We start from the raw sequence: 26,032 nt of genomic DNA, 5'->3' as shown, positions 1-26,032 counted from the left end.
TCAGTCAGTCACGTTAAAAATACTTTTTGCTTTTATTGCAGTCATCATAAGCTGCTCTGAACACACGGCAAAGCAAACATCCATGCTCAACATCGTTATCCTGGTAGAGCTCTGGGGGACAGTAGGCAAACATATACACCATGATCACTATATGCAACATGAGCCTATAACAGCTGGGGATACTATAGCATTCAGATGAGATCCAGTCATTAGATTTCTCTTCAATAGAATAAACAAAAAACAAACGACAAAACGGGGCAGGGCATTGGTACAAATTACAAATATATGAAAATATTCCGGTGACGTGATGTATAGCGTTTCTCCCTTTCGTGTGCATCAGTGGGTGGATTTTCCAGAACCTGGCGTTGACTGTCAAAGTTCAAAGCCACCATGTGCAGTGACAGTCCACTCCTATGTTTGCCTCTGCTTTGACGAAAACCTACGACGAAACCTGTCCGAAACTTCTCCAAAGAGCAGAGCTACTCCTCGTGGATATTGAAGAGCTTGGCCACTTCATTCAGATCCACATGTTCCTCACCATCCTTAATGATCTTTATACAAAAATAAAATACAGCAATGATTTTAAAAAATACATATATATATATATATATTAAACACATTTACGAGGAAAAATATATTTTTCAACCAAAGTGACAGCACTACTAACCTTCCTCGCAATAGGCATTCTGTTGAACACGTTCCACAGGATAATGCCCACCACCACTTTGTCTCTCAGGTAGAAGATGACTCCTTTGCCATATTCATCTTTCTGGTGCACTGGAGCCGGAGCTGGTGTGGAGGAGGCTACTGGACTTATGGCCACTGCCTCGGTCTCACTTTCTGAACGGATTCCAGTTCCTGCAATAAATCACAAATCAGAGAGCCATAACCACCTAAATCCCCATTTTATACTTTGTCGTGCGATGGGAGTCGTGCAACAAAAAGTTTCAAATATTTTGATGGAACATTTTGTAGCTACAAAATAGAGGCAGGTTGAAAGTGGTTAAGGCCCTTGCACACAGTCAAACAAGATTTGTATTGGTCAACACGTTTTAACGCGTTAAATATTCATGGCATCGTTCTTTTTCGCGCGAAAATAATCGTCTTCTGTGTGAAGGGCATTCAGTATAGGCCTGGCTCTTCTAAACAGTGTTGTTTTTGGCAGCACATTTTGATTTTAGTTTTAGTCATAGTCTCTTCAATAGTTTTCAATTAGTTTCAGTCACATTTTAGTCACCTGGAATCTTTTAGTGTTAGTCTAGTTTTAGTCGACTAAATATAAGATTTTAGTCGACTAAGTCTACAGTTGATTTAGTCGACTAAAATGTTTTGGTGGGCCTTGATGCCGTCGTAATGACTGTTTTTACACTGGCTGAAAATAGCCGATCTACAAGCTCACAACTTGTAGATCTGCTATTTTCAGCATGCAACCAAGTGTAAAATTACTTATACTGGATACTTATACTCTTGTCCACTAGTCCCTTCCTAACATTTTAGTCTAATTTTTATTTGTTGACGAAATTTTCAGTATATTTAGTCATAGTTTTAGTCATCATGGCTTAGTTTTTATTTCGTTTTTATGTAGTTTGTCTTTTTTCGTCATAGTTTTAGTCGACTAAAACAACACTGCTTCTAAACTGAATGAACTCGATCTGATTATGATTTACAAACAACTGGATGGTCCTACAGTACCTGACTTTTCGGTGGCAGCTTTAGGTGTGTCCTTGGCCGTGGCTTTGGCAAATACTCCCACTGTCGGTAGGCTACTGTCAACAATTCCAATTGCCTCGTAGCCAACATCGGGACCCAGGTCACTCCTGTGTGAAACAAGAGGATCAGGAGACATGGCGATTATTAGCAGTTAACCCATTTTGACCTGAGATCAGATTCTAAAAATGTCTTCTACATCTTGACAGTTTTCTGAAAAAGCTATGTTTCTGTGTCAGTCTTTCTTGGATTTTTCAAAAATAGCAGACCTACAAGCTCATATGAGCTTGTAGATCTGCTATTTTTCAATAGCTAAAGCATAACATAATGATAACACCAAAAGGGGTTCCCGCCCAATAGTTTGAGATTTTCAGAACAATGGCTACGGTATACCGGTACTAGCAGTTCAGTACTGCTCGTCGTCGTACATGTGTGGCTTGTAGGGCTGTCCCCGACTAAGGATTTGTATAGTCGACTGATAGATGAATAAATTTGCTGTTAGTCGACTAATAGTCGACTGAGCACCGACTTATGGTTGGCTGATACTGATTTAAAGCATTTTATTAACCTAAAAGTGAATGGCTAATTATCCTTTGATAAAGCTATATATGTATATAAAGAGCAGGGTGTGCCATGCCAATCACTCGTTTTGCTGTGATATCTTTGGGACGATAAGTGCTTAGCTGACACACTGACGCTTGAATGCCCCACCGTGGCATACATTTTTTATTACGGGTATTTCTCATAATTCAAATATTCAGGTCTGGACACAATCTTAACCGTGTTCAGTGAGAGAGTGCTTTTAAAGAACTGCTTTCATAATACAGGGATTACAAGCTCCATGATAAATAACAAACGTTGAAATGCTTCCAATGCTTCAAATGTTTCCACACTCGGCTCAGAAGATCTCACTGTCCATCCCACATCTACAACTCGCAGCTTAGAGTGCCATTCATTCGTCAACCTGTAAATATTGCACCCTACATTCAAACATGCAGTGACCCCACACAACAAAGGAGGTGCACTTATTTCACTCTGCTCTTTATTACAGAACAAAAACTTGGCCTGGCCGGCTTAGCGGTCCAGGCACCTTGACAGTGTGACGCGGGTTCGAGTCCCGATCCCGTCAAACTTTTCTGTGTGTCTCCCCCCCCCACCCCATCTCTCCCGTTTCCTGTCAACCTACTGTACATCTATCAATAAAAGGCAAAAAAGCCCCCCAAAATATCTTAAAAACGTGTTTTTTTACCGCTTTGTGTAGCACAATTCCACATTCTAGCATGCCATGCAGCCGTCCTTCTACGTTACCCTGATAACAAGTTACCATGATTGTATTCAAATTACTATGACCAATACTAAATAAAAATTAACATTGCTATCCAGGTGGCCACCCGTTTATTTAGTTGTGAACCCCCTCACAACAGGTTGATTCATGGTTCAGATGTGTTGTGGATTAAGAACTGCCCAATTTAAAATTAAAATACTAGCTGTCAGAAAATGCAGTCATTACAACCTTAACATCTGTAGTGGGGATTGAATTGTCACTACTCTTCTGGCATTCTTGTCAACAACAAAACACTCCTGAGATTAAAGTGGTGCTATCTGTTCTGTCCCTCGAAGAGGAAAGACATCCTTGTGGATTGAAAGATGCAGGCTCTCTGACTCCAGCCATCTGCTGGAAACTCCTACAGACCACAAGTGCTCTTCAATAATTTAGTAGAAGGGAGTATTCTCAAGAAGCACTTTTTGAGTGGTGCAACCACTCCCTTACGGACTTATGTGTGTGGGTGGGTGCCTGCCTGGCTGGGTAGGTATGTATGAGCATGAAATCAGCATGGATGTTCACCACCTGTGTGCAACCTAACACACAGTCACACACACACACGCACATGTTAACTGTATATATATGATGATTTCGGGTGTGCCAGTACATTACACAGTACAGTACAGTAGAGGGACCGCCACACGGTAACTCTGTTATTTCTCAACCGTTTCGGAACCGGCCCGGCCCCCATGGCGCGTTCCTGGGGGTCTTTTTTTTTATTCTTGTATTTAAGACCATAGCTTCAGTCTGAGCATTTCTCTACATACTGTAGTAATCAAACAAATTCCCATCCATGGAAATGCACAATCCCCAGGTTACACTGGTTTAACCGCTGAAGCTCTTTCCATCTGTTGTAAGCACATAAGTATAAGGCTTGTAGCCAAAAATTGTCACTGGATGCGACCCTTGTATTTTGAACGGCAATGAGAATCTTTAGTTAGTTATAAGTTACTAGCCCTTACGCGTTGTGAGATATTTAATTCACTAATAAATTCATTAATAATCATTAATGTGTCAAATCAAAAAAAGGGCTTCGTTACGCCCTCCATATTCATATGGTCAATGCCTGTGTGAGTGGGAGCGATTGGTGCAGGCAATGAGGAGCTACGGCGTTGTTTCTGACAGACAGACAGACACACACACAGGCGGACAGACATTGTTAGAATTATAGTATGATTATAGTATGATTAGCATAACCCATTTTGGGCGGGAACCCCTTTTGGTGTTTTAAACATCATGTTATAATTTAGCTATTGAAAAATAGCAGATCTACAAGCTCATAGCGCGCCACTGAGTCGCACGCTACGAGCTTGTAGGTCTGCTATTTTTTTTTTATCGTAAAAATGTGGCGCAAATCTTTGTATACCGTAATTTCCGGACTATAAGCCGTGGCTTTTTACCCATGATTTGAACCCTGCGGCTTATACAACGGTGCGGCTAATCTATGGATATTTACAGCTAACGCAGAGCCATCTCAGGCTCTGAGCTAACGTAGCTGCGGCTTATAGTCCGGTGCGGCTTATATTCCGGTGCGGCTTGTATATGGGATTTTCCCCAAATTTGGCTGGTGCAGCTTATATTCAGGTGCGGCTTATAGTCCGGAAATTACGGTATATATTTTTTTTCAAAGTGAACGTTTTTAACTCGGGTTTCAATGGGACAACTGTCTGGAAATATAAGTTGAATGTACGACGAACACCCACCAGAACATTGACTGATGCCAGTAGGGCTTGTTAGCGCCTGTCATGTTCTCTCCCGCTAGCCGACCGCTCACGACGGCGTGGTCATGGTGTTCCACTCGCCTGCGTCCCAGTCTGATGTCATAGAAGCATGCAGCGTCTCCCGCCTGGAGCACAAAGAACAGAACAGTGGAGGTTTATGTACTATGCATGACATCTTGTACCATAACAACGTTACTTAACTTAACGTTCTTGAGTGGAGCTTGGAGAGACAGTTGCCACTCCAAAAGACAAGTGCATTTACAGAGATGTATCGTGTTGTGTCTGGTGTCAATGTTTGATATCTGCATCCATGCTGATGTTAACTAGGAAACACAAACAACATTGCTTCTGTATGAACTTAATACAGTTTTACAAAATAAGAGCGTTAATAAACGTTTTTTCTAGTAACAACAGCAAATACAATATAAAGGGGCATTAACAATCACATTGTTCTCTAAAGAGCAGTATTGTTATACAGTACTGTAGGCACAGTAGGTCACAACTGCCACAATATGAACTTCATCTTCAAACATGAAACTTGTGACCACTAAAACAATGTTTGACTGGGCCTGTACTGTACCTGTCCTGCAGTACTTTACAACAACCGTAAAATGAGTCCAGAACCTTACCACCCAAATGTTGGATCTAGCCTGCAGCTCTGCATTGACCCGAAAGCCACCAAAGTCAGCGTCCACTTCCAGACCTGCTGATTTGGCAAGGTCAACATTGGGCTCCAGGCCCACAGCAGCCACAATGTGATCGGTTTTCACCTATAGTTGGAACATGAGAGACAGTCAGAAAAATACCCTTAGGTTTACCCTACCCTTTCTTTTCTACTACATGAACTGAACTTAACCACTTTAACCATAGCATACTGATTTTGGGTGAAAATTAAAAAGAAAATCTACTTACACTGTCAAATCGTATATCAGAAATGTTAAAAATAATTAGTGGTTAATTTATTTGAGTAACTTGGACTCACCACACGGCCATCCTTCAGTTTGATTTCCACCTGGCCATCCTTGAATGTCACAGCTTTCACCAAGGCCTCTGTCATGACTTTTACACCCTCTGGAAAACACACGAGAGAGGCAGGCGCTCAATGGAGAACATGGGAAAACACACGAGAGGCAGGTGTTCAATGGAGAACATGGGAAAACACACGAGAGGCAGGTGTTCAATGGAGAACATGGGAAAACACACGAGAGGCAGGTGTTCAATGGAGAACATGGGAAAACACATGAGGGGCAGGCGCTCAATGAAGAACATGGGAAAACAATGAAAACCGTGTTTCGTTAGAAGTTGAAGGAAGCAAGCTGAAATGCAAAATGGACATTTTACCTGTCTTAACTTTCTCCGTTGTCCAGTTGCTCAAATATTCAGGAAGCACCTTTCCCATGTTACCCTTCTCAGGGTACAGCTGGACCACCTCCAAGCCAGCATCAGTTGCTGAAAAGAGAGCGGGAGTTACAAAAGAGTTCAGCAATGATATAGTCATGTTCCTTATGTCACTTCCTCTTTCTTTGGTAGGCTTACATCTCCTGCCAAGGGCACAGGCCAGCTCACTGCCCAAGAAACCTCCTCCAATGATGGTGATGGACTTTACATTTCTGGAGACCTTTTCCAATGCTTTGAAGTCTTCAACCTGGGGATGAGAGTAAAATCCACGTTCATTCAATACAAGATCTGCAGTTTAGAGTAATTATCCCAACACCAATCTATGGCCCATTCATTTGAGTCTCCCTATGTGAAGCTGCCGGGAGTCAAGAGTGAAGCAAAACTACCCCACCTGCTGGCAGAACACTGACCTTACGGAATAAACTAGTCCTCTTCATCACCTCTTCTCCTGCTCTTTCAATTACTTGTAGATTTCTTGGTATTCCACCTAAAGTAAAATTCATATTAATGTCTACATACTTTAAGGCACATGGTATTACATACATTACATGCATACATTTTTAATGTGGCTTACCGGTGGCAATCAGGCACTTGTCATAGGATATCTCGGTTTTATCATCAAGTTGTATTTTATTTTCCCTCACATCCATATACACCACCTGAAGAGATTAACAACATTGAATGTAACTCCTATTCAGAAGTCAGCCATTTTAATTCACACTTGGGTGGTAAAGTTTGAAAGCAAAATTGAGACAAAGAAAGCAAGAATAAGCAAACAATATACTATATTAAACTGATTGTCCAACCTTTTTTCCAGTGAGCACAGCCACTCCACCATTTTCAGCAGCACTCAAATCTTCAGGACCGATGTAGAAAGAGCGTGGCTGGAAGTAGATACTGGCAAACACACATAATATATATATTAAAAAATATATATGTATTAAAAACACTGGATGACTGCTTTATTGTAAAATGTATTTCTTTACAATGCCAGAATTTCTGCTTCTTCAGTATTTTATAAGAGGTATTTCATGAGATGTGTTCAGAATGATGGTATGTATGAACCAATATCATGTCATTATTAATTCAACCATAGGCTGATTTTGTAGTTTGTTTTCAAGTTCAGGTTAAAAACAGCCGCAGGGTAAACATATGATGCGGTAGCTCCCCACCGCACCAATGTCTGCAGCAGTAAGTGTTGGAAAGCGCCATTGAGTACTTCCAGGTATTATTATTATTAACAGATGGGAACAGATAGTTTCCATCTGTTCCAGCTGTGGCGAGCCCGATGGGAACTAGCCCAAAGACGGGTAAGAAATGAAATCTCTTTTCACGACCATATCGTGACTTATTTCCCAGTGGTCCCGAGTGTGTCTCAGCATTTCACAGTATGTTGATCGCCCGGTCCCCTCAGGATCTAAAAATGCAACGACGCGCAACACACTCGTGATATGGCACGCACTGCAATAAGGCACATCTGTTACCGCATAGCCTATAACTTCAAATGTATTTCATATATTTTTAGTGGACAGTTTAAGTTTAAAACAAGAATGTTTGTAAGGCGGCCGAACAAATGAGAAGCAATGTAGAAACGGTGAAGCTTCTGAATACTGTAAAACAAAGCCAAGATGACTTCCTCAGAGCCAAAGAGCAGCTAGCCAGTGAGCTGGACCTCCTCCGACAAGGGACCAGAATTACGACAGCAAGAGTTTGACCGCCTGAATAAAGAGTTGATGAAACAGAGAGCTAAATTAGCCAACATGCACAACGCTCTAAAAGATAAGGACACGGAGAGGGACGAAGATAACAGAGTTGGGGGCCTTGAGGGCTCAGCTTGAACAACAGCTTGCTATTAAGACGGAGCAGAAACTGGATATGGAATGCAAACAGTGCTCTACAAGACAGAGACAAATGAGTGACTCTCAGCTGAGCCGTAGCGTAGCCGGACTCCAGGTGGAGAATGATGTCCTGATGGGCTCTGTGAAGGGGGAGCGCCTCGGACCAGGAGAAGCGGAAAAGCAACGCCGACCTGGGAGGTCTACCGGGCCAACTTCAGCAGGTGTGTCATGGAGACGAGCAGATACGGAAGCTCCACGAAGAGCAGTTCTGTCCGCTCCAGTGTGCTGTAGTGGAGGCCAAGGGCATCATACCGGATACTGTGTGGGAGAAATAAACCCATACCCGTGTCCACTGCAACAGCTCCCCTGAAGAGCCGTTATCGAGGTCACCTTCACCAAGCATGGACCGCAGCAATTCAATAACAAAGGCCCAAACGGACTCAGTAACCCCAATCAAGCTGAACAAGGAGACTCCCCTAAACCTTCTGTCCTCGAAAGGCAAATTAAAGAATGTATCCTCTGAAACCTCATTGACCTTGTAAAGATGTTGTGAATCATGTCATGTGCAATTCAAAATGATTGCCCTAGGTCAGTGATTCTCAACCTATGGTACGCGTACCATTGGTGGTACTTAACGACCCCTTTGGTGGTACGCAGAATCTTCCCCCAAATGAAAAAGGCGGGGGTGGGGGGGGTAGCAAGTAGTCGCGTTCCTGTTACGTATTTAAATATGTTGTGAGTCGGCACAGACAAAACATGATGCGGTGAACTGGTGGTGTGCACTTATAATGCGGGACATTCCAGCATTAATATTATACCTAGAGCCAACGTGAATGCGCCAGTCAACCAACGGTACCAACAGTGGCGAGCTCACACCGACCGACTCATTGGAGGCAATGTAGGGTTCAGTGTCTTGCCCAAGAACGACACTTCGACATGTGGACAGGAGGAGCCGGGATTCGAACCGCAGACCCAGGGATCATTGGACGACTTGCTCTACCTCCTGAGACACAGTCGCCCATTGCTGGTTGCAATTGGTTAGCACCTGACAATATAAATCACACATAAGAATTTGTGTGTGACAATCAGGAAGTGATTCAATTAGATTTTAGTGGCTTTTTTGGGGCATTGATTGTCAATTATGTCCCCAGTGTAACCTGAACTCAAAAAACAAAACAACAAAATCTGCCTATGTGACAAATATTAATAAGACATCTTGCAATAAAAGTGATCTACTTTTATTGCAAGATCACTAGTGATTGTGATCTTGCAATAAACACCGGCAACAAGTAAGCAACAGAGTGGGTGTGCATGCTTTACATTTCTAAATACATTTTAACACACCTCCTCTCTTTGCCGTTCCATTGCTTGAAGCGTAGGGTGTCTGCCGTACTGGGGTCATCAGAGAACCAGAGCTCCTTAGACAAAGGTGGCCTCATGTATGGAAGGTCAGGCTCCTCCGTCACAATTAATACCTGGTGGCAAATTATGAAACAAAAGAAAAAGAAAAGGAATTCATTTTGCTTAACATAGATGTATTGAAAAACAGATAACCCTAACCCAAATATATATATATGTTTTTAAACCAAAACTACTACAGTATTGTTAAATTGTGAACCAACAAAGGCCTTACTGACCTTGGCGCCAGGGTCTCTGGCTCGGATTGACCGGGCAGCAGCAAACGAGGCTGTGCCACCGCCAATCAGTAGATATGGGGCATGTGAGGGGATCTTGGGTGGGCTTGGTACAAGGTCTGTTGCGGGAGCTACATGAGAGCAGAAGAGATGGAGCAAGCCGAGACAGAGAGAGAATGGAATATAGATACAAGTCAATACAGGAGCCATATCTAGGTACTGAGCAGCAGCCAAACAATGACTTGCAGAAATAACCCCCGAAGGAATTGAGAGTGAAATAAATAGGATCAATAAATCAATAAAGTGTCTCATAAAATGATTTCATGTGTGAGCGATTAACCTTTAGCACTACACGGAACCAAACAAAGATCCAAAGGATCCAGGCCAAGGACACAGCTGTAATGAGGGAAAACGTTAAAAAAGGAAAAGAAAAGGAGAGAAGGTTTTGTTTAATATTAAAACGTATTGTCATGCGTTCCCAACTTCCCAACTCCAGGAGTCTGCAAAATAAATCTTACCACTATCTGCAATCACTGAGGACTGTGGCACTGCTGTTTCTGCTGCTGGGGGTTCTGCTGCTGGGGTACATTCTGTTAGCAAAGCCGCAGCATTAAGTAATTAACACAAAATAATCCCTTGCACTGTGAGAAATGGCATTAACTGGTTCGATGCACAGGTCTGAGTGCTTACCACTCTCCACAACAGGTGTCTGTTCTGTAACCTCGGGTGGGGACGATTCTATTGGGGCTGTGGGTTCTGTTAGCATAGTAGCAACATTTCATTACAACTGCTCTGTTGTGTAGGCAACAATAAGGTTAATTAACAACATGAGGACAGGAGTAAAGTCAATGACATATGCATAAAACCTCAAAATGTAAATGTAGTAGTTCCATGCACTTGTTAAGAGTGCTTACCACTCTCTACAACAGGTGCTGGAGTCTGTTCTGTAACCTCGGGTGGGGACGATTCTATTGGGGCTGTGGGTTCTGTTAGCATAGTAGCAACATTTCATTACAACTGCTCTGTTGTGTAGGCAACAATAAGGTTAATTAACAACATGAGGACAGGAGTAAAGTCAAAGACATATGCATAAAACCTCAAAATGTAAATGTAGTAGTTCCATGCACTTGTTAAGAGTGCTTACCACTCTCTACAACAGGTGCAGCAGGCTGTTCTGTAAGCTCGGGTGGGGACGATTCTATTGGGGCTGTGGGTTCTGTTAGCATAGTAGCAACATTTCATTACAACTGCTCTGTTGTGTAGGCAACAATAAGGTTAATTAACAACATGAGGACAGGAGTAAAGTCAATGACATATGCATAAAACCTCAAAATGTAAATGTAGTAGTTCCATGCACTTGTTAAGAGTGCTTACCACTCTCTACAACAGGTGCAGCAGGCTGTTCTGTAAGCTCGGGTGGGGAAGGTTCTAATGGAGTCGCCGTTTCTGTTAGAATAGGGTTAACAATGTTATGCCACTGTACATTGTCACAGCTGCATTGTATGAAGGCAAAAATGCAATTAACTTTCAACATCAGAACATCATGTTTTAACTCAACCAATGAACAATGTGTAAGCATGTTTTAGAAAACGCCAGTGACTCAATTTAGGGTTAAGTGCCAATTCTGTTGGGATAATGGCATTAAAATATTTTCCCATTAAGATTCAGTGTATAATATGTTTTTATATAATTCAAATGCATTGGTTAGAGTGCTTACCACTCTCTACAACAGGTGCGTCAGGCTGTTCTGTAAGCTCGGGTGGGGAAGGTTCTAATGGCGGTGCTGCTTCTGTTAGCATAGGGTTAACAATGTTATGCCAACTTCAGATGACGGCAAAAACTATTAGAAAAATATATAATTAAACTTAAAGGAGCATTCAGTGATTTGGAAAAAACCCTGGTCCGCCCCGGTAACAAGATATGCACATGCACACGCTCTACAGTACAGTACACTCGATCATGATTGGAGGAAGGCCCCTCTCATCCTGATTGGATGAAGGCTTTCTCACCCACCACCACAAACTAGGGTTTTTTTTTTTACCCCAGGGGCTCACTGGGGACAGGGAGGAACTCCTTATAGTCAGCCCACTCTATAGTAAGGAGGATTATCCCCCCCCCCCCCAAAAAAAGGAAAAAGGTGACATTTGAATTAAGTGAAATCACTGAATATACCTTTAAGCAACAGAAAAACACAGGGCTGGCATCATGCCAATAAAGGTTTGTTCCATTTTCATGCAACATGAGACTTTAAAGTCATAACAACCCGCAGAATGTGGTAAATAGAACACTGGTTGGAGTGCTTACCACTCTCTACAACAGGTGCGGCAGGCTGTTCTGTAAGCTCGGGTGGGGAAAGTTCTAATGGCGGTGCTGGTTCTGTTAGCATAGTAGAAATGATACTGTACATTGAAACAGCTGTGTTGTATGAAGGCAAAAATAAATATTATTCTAAAACATCAGAACTGTGTCAAAGAATGTTATATCAAACTCCAGAGATCAAAGGGTAAGTACAGCTTCTGCTGGAATAATGCCATTAAAAACATGTTACATTTACATGCAATATAATATAAGGAACAATTGTAAAATAAATATATTTGTTTTAATTCCGTTGTTCCATGCATTGGTTGGAGTGCTTACCACTCTCTACAACAGGTGCAGCAGCAGGCTGTTCTGCAAGCTCGGGTGGGGAAGGTTCTAATGGCGGTGCTGGTTCTGTTAGCATAGTAGCAATAACACTGTACATTGAAACAGCTGTGTTGTATGAAGGCAAAAATAAATATTAATCTTAAACATCAGAACATCAAAGTGTGTGAAAGAAAGTTGCAGAGAACTCCAGAGACTCCAGGTAAGTGCAGCTTCTGTTGGTATAAGGCCATTAAAAACCTGTTCCATTTACATGCAATATATATAAGGAACAATGGTAAAATAAATATTTCAAATGAAATTCAGTTGTTCCATGCATTGGTTAGAGTGCTTACCACTCGCTACAACGGGTTCAGCAGGCTGTTCTGTAAGCTCGGGTGGGGAAGGTTCTAATGGCGGTGCTGGTTCTGTTAGCATAGGGTTAACAATGTTATGCCAACTTCAGATGACGGCAAAATAAAATAATATTTAACAAAAGACTGTAGTGGACGACCAGGGGTCGACACAGTGATGCTAATAGGGTGCATTTTGCATCCCAAAACGCAATTATTGATAATGGACCCATCCGTGGACCTTTCTGGGGGTCCCATGGACGCACTACTGTACTGTACTACTTTGGTGCCATTTAATTTACTTTATGTTTGCATATACTTTGCACTGTGGTTTGCCTAACTCTTTGCAAGTGTCAGATTTAGAATCGTGTTTATTTCTTTCAGATACATTTTCTACATGAATATAACCATATTATAACCATATAAGATGAAATATGAGTTAAATGCTGCAATTTGTAAAAATGACAAAATATGACTCCTAACGTTGTTGAAGCATCTAAAAGACCACCCTGGGTCCCGGGACCCATTACATTGAAAACCTATTTAAATCACTGAAGACATGTCTGTTTGGCAACTCCAGTGCTTCAGGATGCATTGGACTCCTGGCTTTAAGTCATAATTCTATGAAATATGTAATAATAATTTATTATTATTAATAATTAAATAATAATAATTATCAGACAGGCTTTTCATTAAACCATCCAAGGTGAATCTTACCCTCAACTACTGATGCAGCAGGTAGTTCTGCTGGTTGTTCAAGGGTTGTTTCTACTACTGACTCAGCTGCTGTTAATTAAAACAATTCATAGTCTGAGATTAGATGCAATTAGTTGGGCACCCTCGCCACCCTGGTACTATAGGTCTTCACAAAAAACTAAAAATACACAATACCTGAAACCCATACAGGTCTAAGTCTGAATTTTATTATGTGTAACTGTCTCTGGGTTGGCTCAGATTATATTACCCGGGTCTGTTTATCATATCATGCGTAATACCCAAGTGAATCCGAGAAAAGCTGTACTCAGGGGTGAGTTGAGCTGCGCATGCATGTCATGCTGCCAGCTAAATTAAGTTGAGTTGGAAAATATATCGAGGTGAAAACATGCAATTACATTTATTTGTCTCTTATTGTAGGGCAGGCGGTTACGTAGATGCTAGATTTGTCAGATGCATATCAAACTCAAGAGTCAGAGTTCTTTCATCTCAGAACAGATTTCACAGGTCCAATTACAGTTTTCGGGTCCAAAAAGTGTCAGAACTCTGAACAATTTTAACAGGTATATCATTAAAGAAACGTCAGGTCCATTAGGATACGATACGGGTCGGTCATTTTGGACCCGAGTATAACACTACACTACCCCAACCCAGACACACACACACACAAACAATTTAAGAAGGGGAAGCATGCATATTCACACTCATATCAGGGAACAGGCCTCTAACCATATGCTATTCCCTTTACACACACACACACACACACACACACACAGAACACACACACACACACACACACAGAACACACACACACACACACACACACACACACACACACACACACACAGTATATGCTGTCTGGAAGAAATCACCTAATTTAAAAATGTTAATTTTTCAGAAATGAAAAAGAAAAAACATCAAGCTCAAGTGGAGTTAGTAGGTTTTTGTCTAAGCGCTTTTTAATACTTTGGTTCAATATTTTTTTAACCAACACACAGACGTAAAGGATGTTCAATAGCATTGATTTATGAAAAAATGTAAGACAAAAAATAATAACAAATAAATAATATAATATAATAATATATAATAAAAACTTTAGTTTGGTGGTTTCTTCCGGACAGCCTCGATATATACAAATGAATAAAAAATAGATATATAAATGCTGAACCTGGGGAGGTTTCTGTGGTTTCACTGGGAGCTGGCTCCGTAGGTACAGGCGCTGGAGGGCTAACATCCTCAGCAGACAGTGGCGGTTCCGTGTCAGTAGCTGCAGGTTCAGAGGCCTGCTCTTTCACTTCTTTGTGACGAGAAATAAATCACAAAGCACAAGATAAAACTACACACCAGCTACAGTACTAGTTACTGTATTATCATTCAGTTAAAATTATGAACACACTACTGTTGAAGTAGCCTGGCTAATAAGCCAGACCGAATCAGCTGTTGGCAAAAGAAAAATTGCCTGCCGGCGATTTGAGTCTGAGTTATTATCCAGGCTACTGTTGAAGCCCAATTACAATTTAGGCATTTAGCAGATGCTCTTATTCGATTTACAGTAAGCAAGGAAAACACAAGGTAATACAAATGGTAATACAAGGTCTATCAAATGATAGAAATAGTAATCGAGGATCATAGATAAAGCAAGAACCTATCATCAGTCCAACTATAATATCAAAATGACCTGATATTTAGCCTTTGCATAAGCCTGCAAGGTCATCGTGGTCAATTACTTTTGTATTAGGTTATTCAGATTCAGAAGTTCATTTTCACTATCAATAATATATTAAGAAATGTTGATGAGGGGTATAAATGTTTAGAAGAAAAGTCCATTAAGAACCTTGGGATATTAACTCACCTTCTGTTTCTGTGGCAGGTACTGCTAAAACACAAATTTGAGGAAAGTAACTTAATCTGCATTTACTATAATGCTGTAATGGCTACACAGAGAGGACCATTTTAAAAGCCATAAATGAAAGTTTTAGCGATGGGAAAGGCTTCAAAGGATCAGTGAAAAATCCTACCAGGAGGAGCGTCTAGCTTCATGTATGTGTCTACTTGTGCTGTGGTGTCCTTTTTTGATCTGGATTCAATTTCTGAAATACGATCGTCATGTCTCCGTTTGTCTCCCCTGAGGGTTTGGAATGTCTATAAAAACATACAAACACCTTTGTAACATGGCAGGAATCATTAGCAGAATATTTTGGCCAAGGACCAACAAACAATGTTTACCTCTAGCCTACTTAAATAAATCTAAAATGGCCAACTGGGTGACCCCCAAAAAGTACAAACTACAAAGTCCATAGATAAACATGATTCAGAATAATCTATAATACTAGGGGTTCTTGTTGCCTACAAGTATATTATAGCAAAAATCGGGCTCAATCCCAAATGGGTTAAGATCACAACACAAATTCTGATATAAATGAGATATTTGGGCACCCAGATGTGACAAAAGCCTAAATTAGTAGACAAATTAGGGGGCATGACATCCTATCCTACTTACATAAACTCCAGCACCGACAGTGGCTGCTCCAACGAGAAGGACGTATAACCTGTTATTCGCACCACCACCTCCTGCACCACCAGCTGACATGTGGGCCACAGGGAGTAGTGCTGGTTTACCGCCATTGTTCAAACCTGTGAAGATAGACGATAGAGAGAAGATACAGTAGAAGACATTTGTAATTTCAACCCGGCTTTGCCCCAATAATAGATTAATGTCTGTGTGTATAAAACAAGGTCAATGTAGCCAAACATAATGTCTTCCATGGCAGCTATGGGTAATGTGATGTCTATTAAGGGGTCTGCGTCAATATTCCAACAGGCCGGTGTTCCGAAGGCCCAATGTTCCGACAGGTCACTGTTCCGATGACCCCTGGTGCGTTGGGTTCACTGTCCGTCCATGTACTGTATCTCTAGGGCAACATTAATTTTCGAGTAGACCTATCACTCATTAATGTAAATTCTGATAGAGAGTCCAAAACAAAGTTAATAGTAGGGATGCACCGATCCGGCTTTTTGGCATTCGATACCGATTTCGATACATGGGGGTCCAGTATCTGCCGATACAGAGTACCGATCCGATACCCCCCACAAAGAAACGTAATAACCTATTAAGCTGTATGCCTCACTGTGTGGAGTCTGGAATCATTATTTTGTGTAAGGCAACATCAAGGCTTGACTTAAACATTACTTTCCCAACTTTGTAAAACTAAATAAACACAGATATAAATGCACTGAATTATTTATTAAATAACTGTGCAACAATTAGACCAGGTTAATGTGTGCGCAGGCTAGCCTGGCTGCATTCCACATGATGTTATACTGTCAATACTACACTGCTGTGTCACAGAGGAGGTAGAGTTGTTTTCATACTGTAATTACACATAATTATCGGATCGGATAATGGATCGGCCACCGATCCAATACCCGATCTAGAATTTTAGCCTGGATCGGCGCCGATCTCCGATACGAGTATCGGATCGGTGCATCCCTAGTTAATAGTATAGGCATACACAAGATGGCGGTGGAAAACAAGCAAGGCACCAACCAGCACATCAGGAGCAATTTGGGGTTCAGTCAGTGTCTTGCTCAAGGACACTTCAACACTAACTCTGGGTTCGAACAGGCAACCTTGCGGTTACCATCCAGCCACTCTACCCCTGAGCCACCGCACCGAATCACTTAAACCCTATAGGTGTAGTGATGTACATTGACCACCAGACAGTGTCCCTTATTTTTTCCCTCTACACCAGGGGTCTTCAACATTTTTCAGGCCAAGGACCCGATAGCTGAGAGGGAGATAAGAGACTTGTTAATGTGTATTTTACCACTTAAACCAGGGGTGGTTAATAGACAAAATCCTATCACAGAAAGATTTGGTGACCCCCCTGTAGTAAGGGCTGGGGTCATGGACCCCCTGTTGAAGACCCCTGCTCTTTGGGGCGGCAGTGGCTCAGCGGTACAGTTGCCGGTTGGATACCAGAAGGTTCCCAGCTTTACCCCGGGCTCTCCCTGAGTTTGTGTCGAACTGTCCTCCTTGAGCAAGACTCTGAACCCCCTGAATGCTCCCGATGTGCAGGGTCACGATCTTGCATGATTTCCTCCTCCGCCATCGGTGTATGAATGTGTGTGAATGGGTGAATGAAGGTAATGCACAATCTACGTGAAGCTCCTTGGATAAAGGCGCTATATAAATGCACAAAAGAAAAAATTATACCAAATGTCTTTGCTGAGAATTAGCGCATCTACAAGATCACTGCGAGTGCGAGCTTGTAGTTTTAGTAGATCCACTGAATGTTTGCTCTAGAATAGGGATGCTAGCGTAAATGAGGAGGACACCGTAAGCTGGTAGTGTTGTTTTTCAGCATAATGCAGGATAGTTGGTATAATTTAATACTGTTGTATGCGGTTGTTCATTACTGTTGGTGCTTCTTACTGTGATGTATGGTGCTTTTTACCTTTGTATTACTATTGTCTATTGCTGTATCCGAAAGTACTTTCCTTACTCTCAATACTCTAACTTTGTAAATCTAGCTGCTTCTGGGCAACTGGAATCAATAAAGGTATCCATCTAATATCTTTCCATCTTCATGTGGATAAAACCCTAAAACAATAGAACCAAATCACCACAGAATGAAGGAATATACTAACACAGAAAGAATGAAAGTTCAGCACTGTCTTCGTTTTAATTGTAAAGTCATAGAGCTGAATTGGTATATTCCTTAAAATGCAAGAAATGCAATTAAAATATGTAGTGTGCAACAGTGCATTAGTACTGTGGACATCTTATAGGTAATTTCAAATCATAACTTGAGTTTGGATTGTGGAGTTTTAAACCATGCTATGCGGGAGGAAAGTGCGCCACAGTTCTCAGATGTGACAGTCTCGTCTCAGGTGGCTCATATTCCAAAGTCTGCATCAGTGCTCTCCCTCTGCTATTCGTTGACACATTCAGAGTTGCTGATATTATGTTATTGATATTAATTAATGGCTTAATGTTATGTAATCCAAAACGAGCACTTACAGAATGGCATATAAACTGTCTCGGGTCAAGAAATGAATGAATGACATGTTGTGTTATGCAACATTTGGTTGCAGTTTGAACGTGACCTTACTCTATGAAAACAGATGTCAAGGACTCGTGAATGTCGGAACAAAAAAATGTCAGTAAACTTACAGAAAATAAAACGGGGCGCACCATGATCACAAAACATTAGCATACTTAAATCACATGATGACGTCCCTTGCTGCACTACAACTCAACTACAAAATGATTACTATCTGTTGCCACTCAGTTCACTGGCGTAACAGAGCTACATTCACAGACAGTCCCATTCCATAACGTAAACAACCATGTCTGAACGAACTAGCCAGGTTATTTGCAGTGTTTTAATGTTGTGTGAGCACAGTCCCAGAAACAGCTTTCTTTAAATGCATTAACATGTTGTATTATTCACTGAAGGTGAGCTAGCAAAAGAGAAGACAGCCAAGTCACTTGCCTCCTGCTCTCCTCGCGGCGTTATGCCGGCGACACAGCGTTGACGAGGCTCTGGCAAGAGGGGCAAGTTTGTTCCACACAGTCTTACATTTCAGCATCGTGGCTCTTGTTTCTGTTTTTACACGTTAGCCCGCTAAGCGTGAAGTGAGAACGCTATCCCCGGGTTAAATCCACGCACACACACACACATACAACAGAACACACACACCACTAGCCACTCTGCTGCTCCACACATACACAGCACACACGCTAGTAGTGCTCAGTGCTACGTCAAGGCCATAGACAGGTCATCCAGCCCAGATGAATCATGGGTACTATTGGGTAAACGGCGTAGAGATTTTAAAACGAGGGAGAGAAGACCTCTGGGTGGGAAACGCAACGTTACGCTAATGACGTAACTTCAGCCTGCTTTTATGCCAAATCGCCGATCTTGCAAGCTCACAAATCGTCGCTTCCGACGAGCTGTTGTGACTCTGAGCTTGCAGATTGACGATGTGGCATTTTTTTTAGCCAAGTTATCTTATCTTCTATCTTAAAACGTCCCTTTTCTGGCCGGATAATTATTGTCTTGTCTTTTTTTGTTGCCATTGCGAATCGCACGTTCCTCCGTTTCTTTGCTCGCAGTGTAGCCTATCTAAAACTGTTTAAAAAATCACACCCGTGTGAAGTGAGGCGCTCTTATCATCTTGCAACGGGTGATAATGTTTGTTTTAGTCCTCAAAATAAACATTAAATGTCTCTTTATTGACTATGGCGTTTTCTTTAAACAAGCATTGTTGAAAGACAAACATTAAAGCTGTACAAAAATAATGCTGTTTGGACGTTCATCTCATAGAATAGTTCATCTTCGTTTGAAAGGTCTTTAGTAGTACTTCTTCATTTTTTCTAACACAGTAGCAGACATGCATGCGTTTCTGCCCTCCTCAGGTTAACAGTAGGATTACTTGGAGGGCAAAACATTTCGCCCTCTGGTGTGCATTCAAAGCATAGACTTAAAACTAGAAAATTCGCAATTTAAAAAAATTGCAGAGTGTGGTTGCCGCAGTGGCTTACATATGCCCCTCCCACTAGTATTGCCAGCCAATTACAATTTCAAGTCACGCCTTAGATCATGCGTAAGTAATTCTGAGGGGATTTAACCCCCGAAATTCATGTTTTTGCGACAAACGGTTACATTTCTCGCATTTGCGGCGCCCCCTATGGATGAAAATGGAATTGCTTTTAGAACTTGGTTGATTGAACCACCCCGGACATGTGATTGAAATGTGGGATGGATTGGACATTCCGTTCGTGATTTATGGCATTTTTTGTGATATAGGCCCCTCCTACTAACTTCGGAAGACGATTACGGCCGAACGATACGCACTTTCAAAATTCTGCAGTTCAGTTTTAATTGGATGGGTCCAGAGATCACGTGTGCCGATTTCTGTGAGATTTGGACAAAATCTGTAGGAGGAAAAGCAAAAAGTGTGTTTTGGACAAAATTCAATTACATTTTTGCCTTTTCCCATTCATGTCAATGGGGAAATTTAATTCACTAATAAATTCATATCAATTAAACTATACAACATTTCTCTTAACAAAATACAAGCACACGATTCCCGATTTTTCCGGTCAATTTGACATATGGCTCAAGTGCGTACAGCGTACAGTGTGGGAGGTATAAAGCGTCAAAATAAAGACTACTCCTGTGAGAAAATAATAAAGTGTCACAGTTACAAGAGTCTGGTTGCCCATTCGGGCAACCACACTAATAATAAAAACTAGAAAGAGGCAATTCTGGGAAATTGCAAAGTGTGGTTGCCCACATCGCACCCGTCGAAAATGGAATTGCTTTTGGCTCTGCGTTGATTAAGCCACCCTCGACATGTGATTCAGATTTGGGATGGATCGGACATTCCGTGCGTGAATTGTGGTATTCTTCGTAAAATAGGCCCCTCCCACTAACTTCGGAAGACGATTACAGCCGAACGATGCAGAAGATCTAAATTCTGACTGTGTTGTTTTAATCGGATAGGTCCCGAGATCATGTGTACCGATTGTTGTGAGATTTGGACAAAATCTGTAGGTGGAGGATCCAAAAGTGTGTTTTGAACAAAATTCAAAATGGCGGGAAATCTATCTAGACGCAAATGGGCGTGGCCTATATGGGGAGATGCGTCATGACCCAAGGAATCCAGGGAAAAAAACATTTTGATTTTACGACCTACGGTTCAAGAGTTATACCCCAAAATGTAAAGTTGGCTGTTATAGCGCCACCATGAGGCCGACCGGTATACTTCTAAGGTAATTAATTTTAGTAATTATTATGAATCTCTCCTCCAAGTCTTGTAAGTATAGCCCTTACGGTCTCAGAGGAAAAAATACTTTTGCATTTTCCCATTCATGTCTATGGGGAAATTTAATTATTAACTAATTAATTCATATCAATTAAATTATCCAACAAATGTCTTAGCAAAATACAAGCACACGATTCCCGATGTAGCCCGTCGTTTTGACATATGGCTCGAGTGCGTGCGACAAAAACTGTGGGAGGTATAACGCGACAAAATAAACAGGGCACTAAAGCAATAGTATGGTTGCCCTCAGGGCAACCACACTAAATAACAACTGAGTAGCCTACTTTTTCCACCACTGGTGTAAATAATATACAAACATATATCCAGGTGGACAGTAACAAAAGTGTTTGTTTGAAAGTGAAATAAACACAATTTTCAGGTACATTTACTTTATACTGTTACATTACTCATTCTTTTGTACTTTATAGGCTACTTCTACTTCATTAGGCCACATCTCAGAGGCAAATATTGCACTTTTTTTTTGCTCCACTACAGTTTGTTTATAGCTTTAGTACTAGCTACTTTAGGCAGATTTTGATTATGAATACAACATACGTTTATGCCTTATGTATTATTATATAGGCACCAAGCAGCACGTAAAGTAATAACTACTAGTAATTATTACTTTTTATGCAGCTAGTAAAGGTGGGGACTCGGAGCCCCACCTTTAACAGCAGTAAAACACATTAATTCATTATATACATAATATCCAATATGTGAAATGGGCCATTCTGCATATATGACTACTTTTACATTTGATAATGTTATATTGTAATGCCAATACCTTACCTTTACTCAAGTAAAATGTTGAATATTGGACATTTGTTTTTACTTGTAACAGCTAGATGCAGGCTATTGAACCCTTGTGTGGAACAAACCTTTGTATTTGTTATTATAAGGTTATGATTATTTTCACCAACAAATAATTATTATTACATAGCCATAATAATAGGCCTAATAATAATTAAAAATAAAAACTATAACTACTTTTTTTTTTACCCATGAACCCATGATTTTGTAACCCATTTTTCAACCGGTGCCAATTGCCTAAGAAGCTGTAATCCTGGGCGCTACTCTCCCTCTGCCAAACTGGGGAGAGCCCCGAACTGAGCTCCTATACTTCCTTTAATGCATGAGGAGCAAGCTGGCACCCTTTGGGCCGGGCATCCCTGTCACGTGCCTGCTGGCCCTCCACTCAGCTGTTCCATCACCTTCGAGTGTAATCCAATGTTGTCTGTTGTGCAGGTTCATGGCAGTTCAGCTGTTAGCACAGAGAGAAGCATACATGTATTGTATGGCCCACAAATCTGCCTCCTATAGTCCCAACTGTAAATGGTCATCATTCTTATAGATAGATGTATGCCATCTCTATCATCTATTCATAACATTGGTTCTCAAAGTGGGGTCCTTGGGGAGTAAAATAAGCAAAATAAGTTGATATAGCATTGCAGTCATTTTAACATATTTTATATTTTGGCTGTTAAATTTTGACTTCTCAAAAATGGCTATTCAAAAATAGCAGATATACAAGCTCACGTTGTGCCATGCTATGCCTTGTAGATCTGCTATTTTTGAAAATTTGTGCAAATCTTTGAATATATATATTTTTTTTTAAAGCTACAAGATTTTTCAGATCCACGGCCAAATACATATAAATGTGGGTGTCCTTGACATGAGAAAGTTTGTAACAGTATAACTTTGAACTCAATAGAGATATACTGCCTACAGATAGCACACACACTGAAATACGTTGAGATAATTACCTTGTTCCGAGTGTGCACATCTGAAAAAATGAGTATATGCCGAAGGCATACTTACTGTTATGTCGTATTTTAAGGACAGTGTTTGAAAGTGATGTCCAAACTTCTGTCCATGAGTCATGTGCATGCGTGAATGCGTCTCAGACACAAGCATGTGGGGCCTGCACAGTAGGTCCTTATGTAGGTTGTTTGTCAACACATACACAGGACACTGGACAGGCGCCCTTGTGGCCAAAATCTGGGACAAACTGGCTGTTTAGGCTAAATGTATAAATTATATGACACTTGACAAGCATGAAAGGTATAGCCTGTTCAAAGGCCAGACCCATGACATGACTTCTATTTGTGCCATGGGAATATGAATGATTATAGGATATAGGCTAGCATGAGTGTAGGATAGGAAAATATATAGGATGTGTGAAATAAAGGGAACAGTACATAATTATAGATTATTTATTACAAGAAACACATTGTCATTAAGACTTACATTTTGTTTGAGTCAACAGACTCAAATAATCAGTCGTATATTTTTGGTCTATAAAAGTAAATTTTCCATTCAGTGTGGATTACAATATACTTCTGCAGCTTGTAACAACATAACTAAATAGACACATCATTTTATATCACTCTTTTACAAACACAATTCATGACAGTTTGAAAGTCAAGGTCATATATATAGAACATGAAGCCTACATAAACTTTCAAAAAACGTTAACTTTATATATCATCAACAATATTATATAAGAAACCTTTATTGGGAGTAAAGGTGTCAGGTGTCATAGCAGCATTCACAGTTAAGATTGAAACACAGAAGTACAGGTAAGAACCAGGTCAAGAAGCAAACCAAAGATACAGAAGAATGACAAGGAAAATAGAGGTTAGATTCTGACACTAGGCATCTGCACCGTCTCTCTGAATGAATGACAACATGCAGTCTATCAATAAAATAATGTTAGTCTGTCAATGAATACATCTATCGCCAATGACTACTGTAATAAGTATGTATTGTATAAGAAAATATCTACTGTAAGTACAAACTACCACCAGTGACTGATATACACCTGTAGTGTTTTTCTAAAATCTCCACCAGATGGTTCTGATCCAGTTTCTAAAGTGTACAATGTAGACTCAATTGCACAACAAAGTGCACTGTGTTGGATTATTTATGTCAAGCAAGTTTCAAGTCTTTCCTGTCTGCAAGTTGATTTACAGTATAGTTAATTTTCTGTACTGAAATGAATGATCCCTCAGTGGCTTCCTCAGAAATCAATCAATGGTATGCTTTTGAAAATGTTCTGCAATAATGTCAAGACTATACTACCTGCATGCACAATGCAGGTAGTAGTCTGTATAGGCTTTAAATTACAAATGCTACTGAAAACACGCTTGATTAGAAGCATGTTGTCAAGTTTGTCAACAGAATTGATCTGTAGGTAATAGTTTCTCTGCATAGTAACTGTAGTCCCAGGTTTTCAGAGGGTGGCATACAAGTTTCATTTCCCGGTTCCCGGTTACATGTTTTTAGTTCAAAATTGCTGACGAGCCAATCAAATGAAGCAATGGGAAAATGAATCCAAACAGGTGTGCCACCTTCTGGAAACCTGGGACAGTTATACACAGAGCCATTGAGATAGAGTTGCATCATGTCCGTTTATGGGTCAATTATTTTACAGCAATGGCGAGTCATGTAGACTAAGAATATTCATATAATACTCAATATTATTTCAATGATTTATTTCCAAAACCAATTTGTAAAGTGTTTTTGGTGTGCTCAGAGATAGAATGCGGAAGTAAAGCTTACCATTGGGAATCTGATAGTTACAAACACTAGCCCAGAGTATAGTTCCATAACATTGAATCCTCATCTGTGTTGATGAAGCACATGACCTGTGTTTCTGACCGCTCATTGATGCAACCCTTTCTATCCCACTGGCTGTGGGTAATATTTATACAGGACTTGGTTGGTGTTCTACATACAACCCCAATTAAAGGTATATTCAGTGATTTCACTCAAAAAACCATAGGTTTCGTTTTTGGCTGTGGGACCCAGCCTTTCGTCCAATCAGGATAGAGAGTCAAAAACGAAACCTAAGGTTTTTTGACCCCCAGGGGTTAACTGGGGACAGGGAGGAACTCTTTATATGGTCAGCACACTCTATAGTAGGGAGGATTATCACAACAAAACAAAAAAATAAGTGATATTTGAATTAAGTGAAATCACTGAATATACCTTTAAACAAAGCTAAATAAAGCTTCTTCTATCATGTGTCATGTCCCTTCAACAATCTTATTTTTGCTGTGTACTTCAAATTTCACGTAAAATTCATGTAATTTCATGTAAGAAATATACAATGGTATAGGAATTACATTTTCAATTTACAATTGCACAATTGTTTTGTTTGTAGGTTTCAGATATACAATAAAATAACTGCATTTAAATTACTGACTTTGTAGCTCAAAAAGTGCAAAGTCAAAAGCACATTTATTATAGCCAATTGCCTTTAGATACACATCAAAATCACTTTGCTTTTGGTCAGCATCAAATCGAGTCAGACCTAAAGTTGATTCAGTATTAAAAAAGTTAGTCATAACTAACATAAAATATCACTATTACCACAAAGCCAGGCTCACAGCAAAAGGCTAAATGCTGTTCATTTGAAAGAACATGAAAACTGGACTCAAGACATACCTGCTTTATCAACAGGGTTATATTCTACATCAATGTAAATGCCAAACATTCAATTAACTTGAAAAGTGCATTCATAGCTTTTATACCATGTGGAGCAGCATCCTTCATCTTTCAGAATAAAAGTGCTATTCATATATAGCATGTCATGAGCCAGTAACCCAGACAATTACGCTTGATAATGCAACCCAGGAATAACTTTGGCATGTTTTATTAGTTGAAATATATTCAAAGATATTGACAATACTACCAATATAGTGTAAAGCAGACATGTGGCAATTGAGTGAGGAAATAGCACTTAATCATAGTGCACGGCATACAACACATACCTTTTTTTTTCCATTTTTTTTATACAATGCAAGTAATTCACTGTTTACTTTTACAGATAACCTTATATATGTACACATGACTGTACAGAGAGGACACCATGCTAACAGCT

General features: G+C 40.5%; 1 protein-coding gene across 38 annotated transcripts; it reads right to left on the bottom strand.

The window, feature by feature from the left end:
- Positions 1-13: 13 nt before the first annotated feature.
- Positions 14-19,071, bottom strand: aifm1 (apoptosis inducing factor mitochondrion associated 1). 38 transcript variants are annotated; one of them, XM_083775810.1, is made up of 28 exons: positions 18,810-19,071; positions 15,812-15,945; positions 15,330-15,453; positions 15,164-15,187; positions 14,480-14,608; positions 13,315-13,383; positions 12,601-12,672; positions 12,260-12,334; positions 11,927-11,998; positions 11,340-11,411; positions 10,997-11,068; positions 10,767-10,838; positions 10,537-10,608; positions 10,313-10,378; positions 10,141-10,212; positions 9,626-9,753; positions 9,333-9,463; positions 6,957-7,047; positions 6,725-6,809; positions 6,561-6,637; positions 6,289-6,397; positions 6,094-6,201; positions 5,735-5,823; positions 5,382-5,522; positions 4,735-4,877; positions 1,693-1,817; positions 668-858; positions 14-551 (listed from the first exon to the last, which is right to left on the bottom strand). In XM_083775810.1, exons 1-28 carry the CDS (start codon positions 18,904-18,906, stop codon positions 480-482), a joined length of 2,712 nt encoding a protein of 903 aa, XP_083631936.1. In that variant the 5' UTR covers positions 18,907-19,071; the 3' UTR covers positions 14-479. The 38 variants fall into 38 exon arrangements, with proteins under 38 accessions (XP_083631936.1, XP_083631958.1, XP_083631947.1 ...); XM_083775832.1 differs by having other exon boundaries at positions 11,340-11,405; XM_083775821.1 differs by having other exon boundaries at positions 15,164-15,184.
- Between the last annotated feature and the right edge of the window lie 6,961 nt (positions 19,072-26,032).

Source organism: Protomyctophum parallelum (assembly GCF_964188405.1).
Source record: "Protomyctophum parallelum genome assembly, chromosome: 1".
Lineage (NCBI taxonomy): Eukaryota > Metazoa > Chordata > Actinopteri > Myctophiformes > Myctophidae > Protomyctophum > Protomyctophum parallelum.
This window is presented reverse-complemented; position numbering and strand designations above follow the sequence as displayed.

Excerpts from the sequence above, each read along its gene's own strand:
- aifm1 (XM_083775810.1), bottom strand. The coding sequence starts at position 18,906 with ATGCTGAAATGTAAGACTGTGTGGAACAAACTTGCCCCTCTTGCCAGA. Across the intron at positions 14,609-15,163 it reads ACCTGCCACAGAAACAGAAG|AAGTGAAAGAGCAGGCCTCT; the intron begins GTGAGTTAATAT and ends CTCGTCACAAAG. Across the intron at positions 10,379-10,536 it reads AGCACCTGTTGTAGAGAGTG|AACCCACAGCCCCAATAGAA; the intron begins GTAAGCACTCTT and ends CTATGCTAACAG.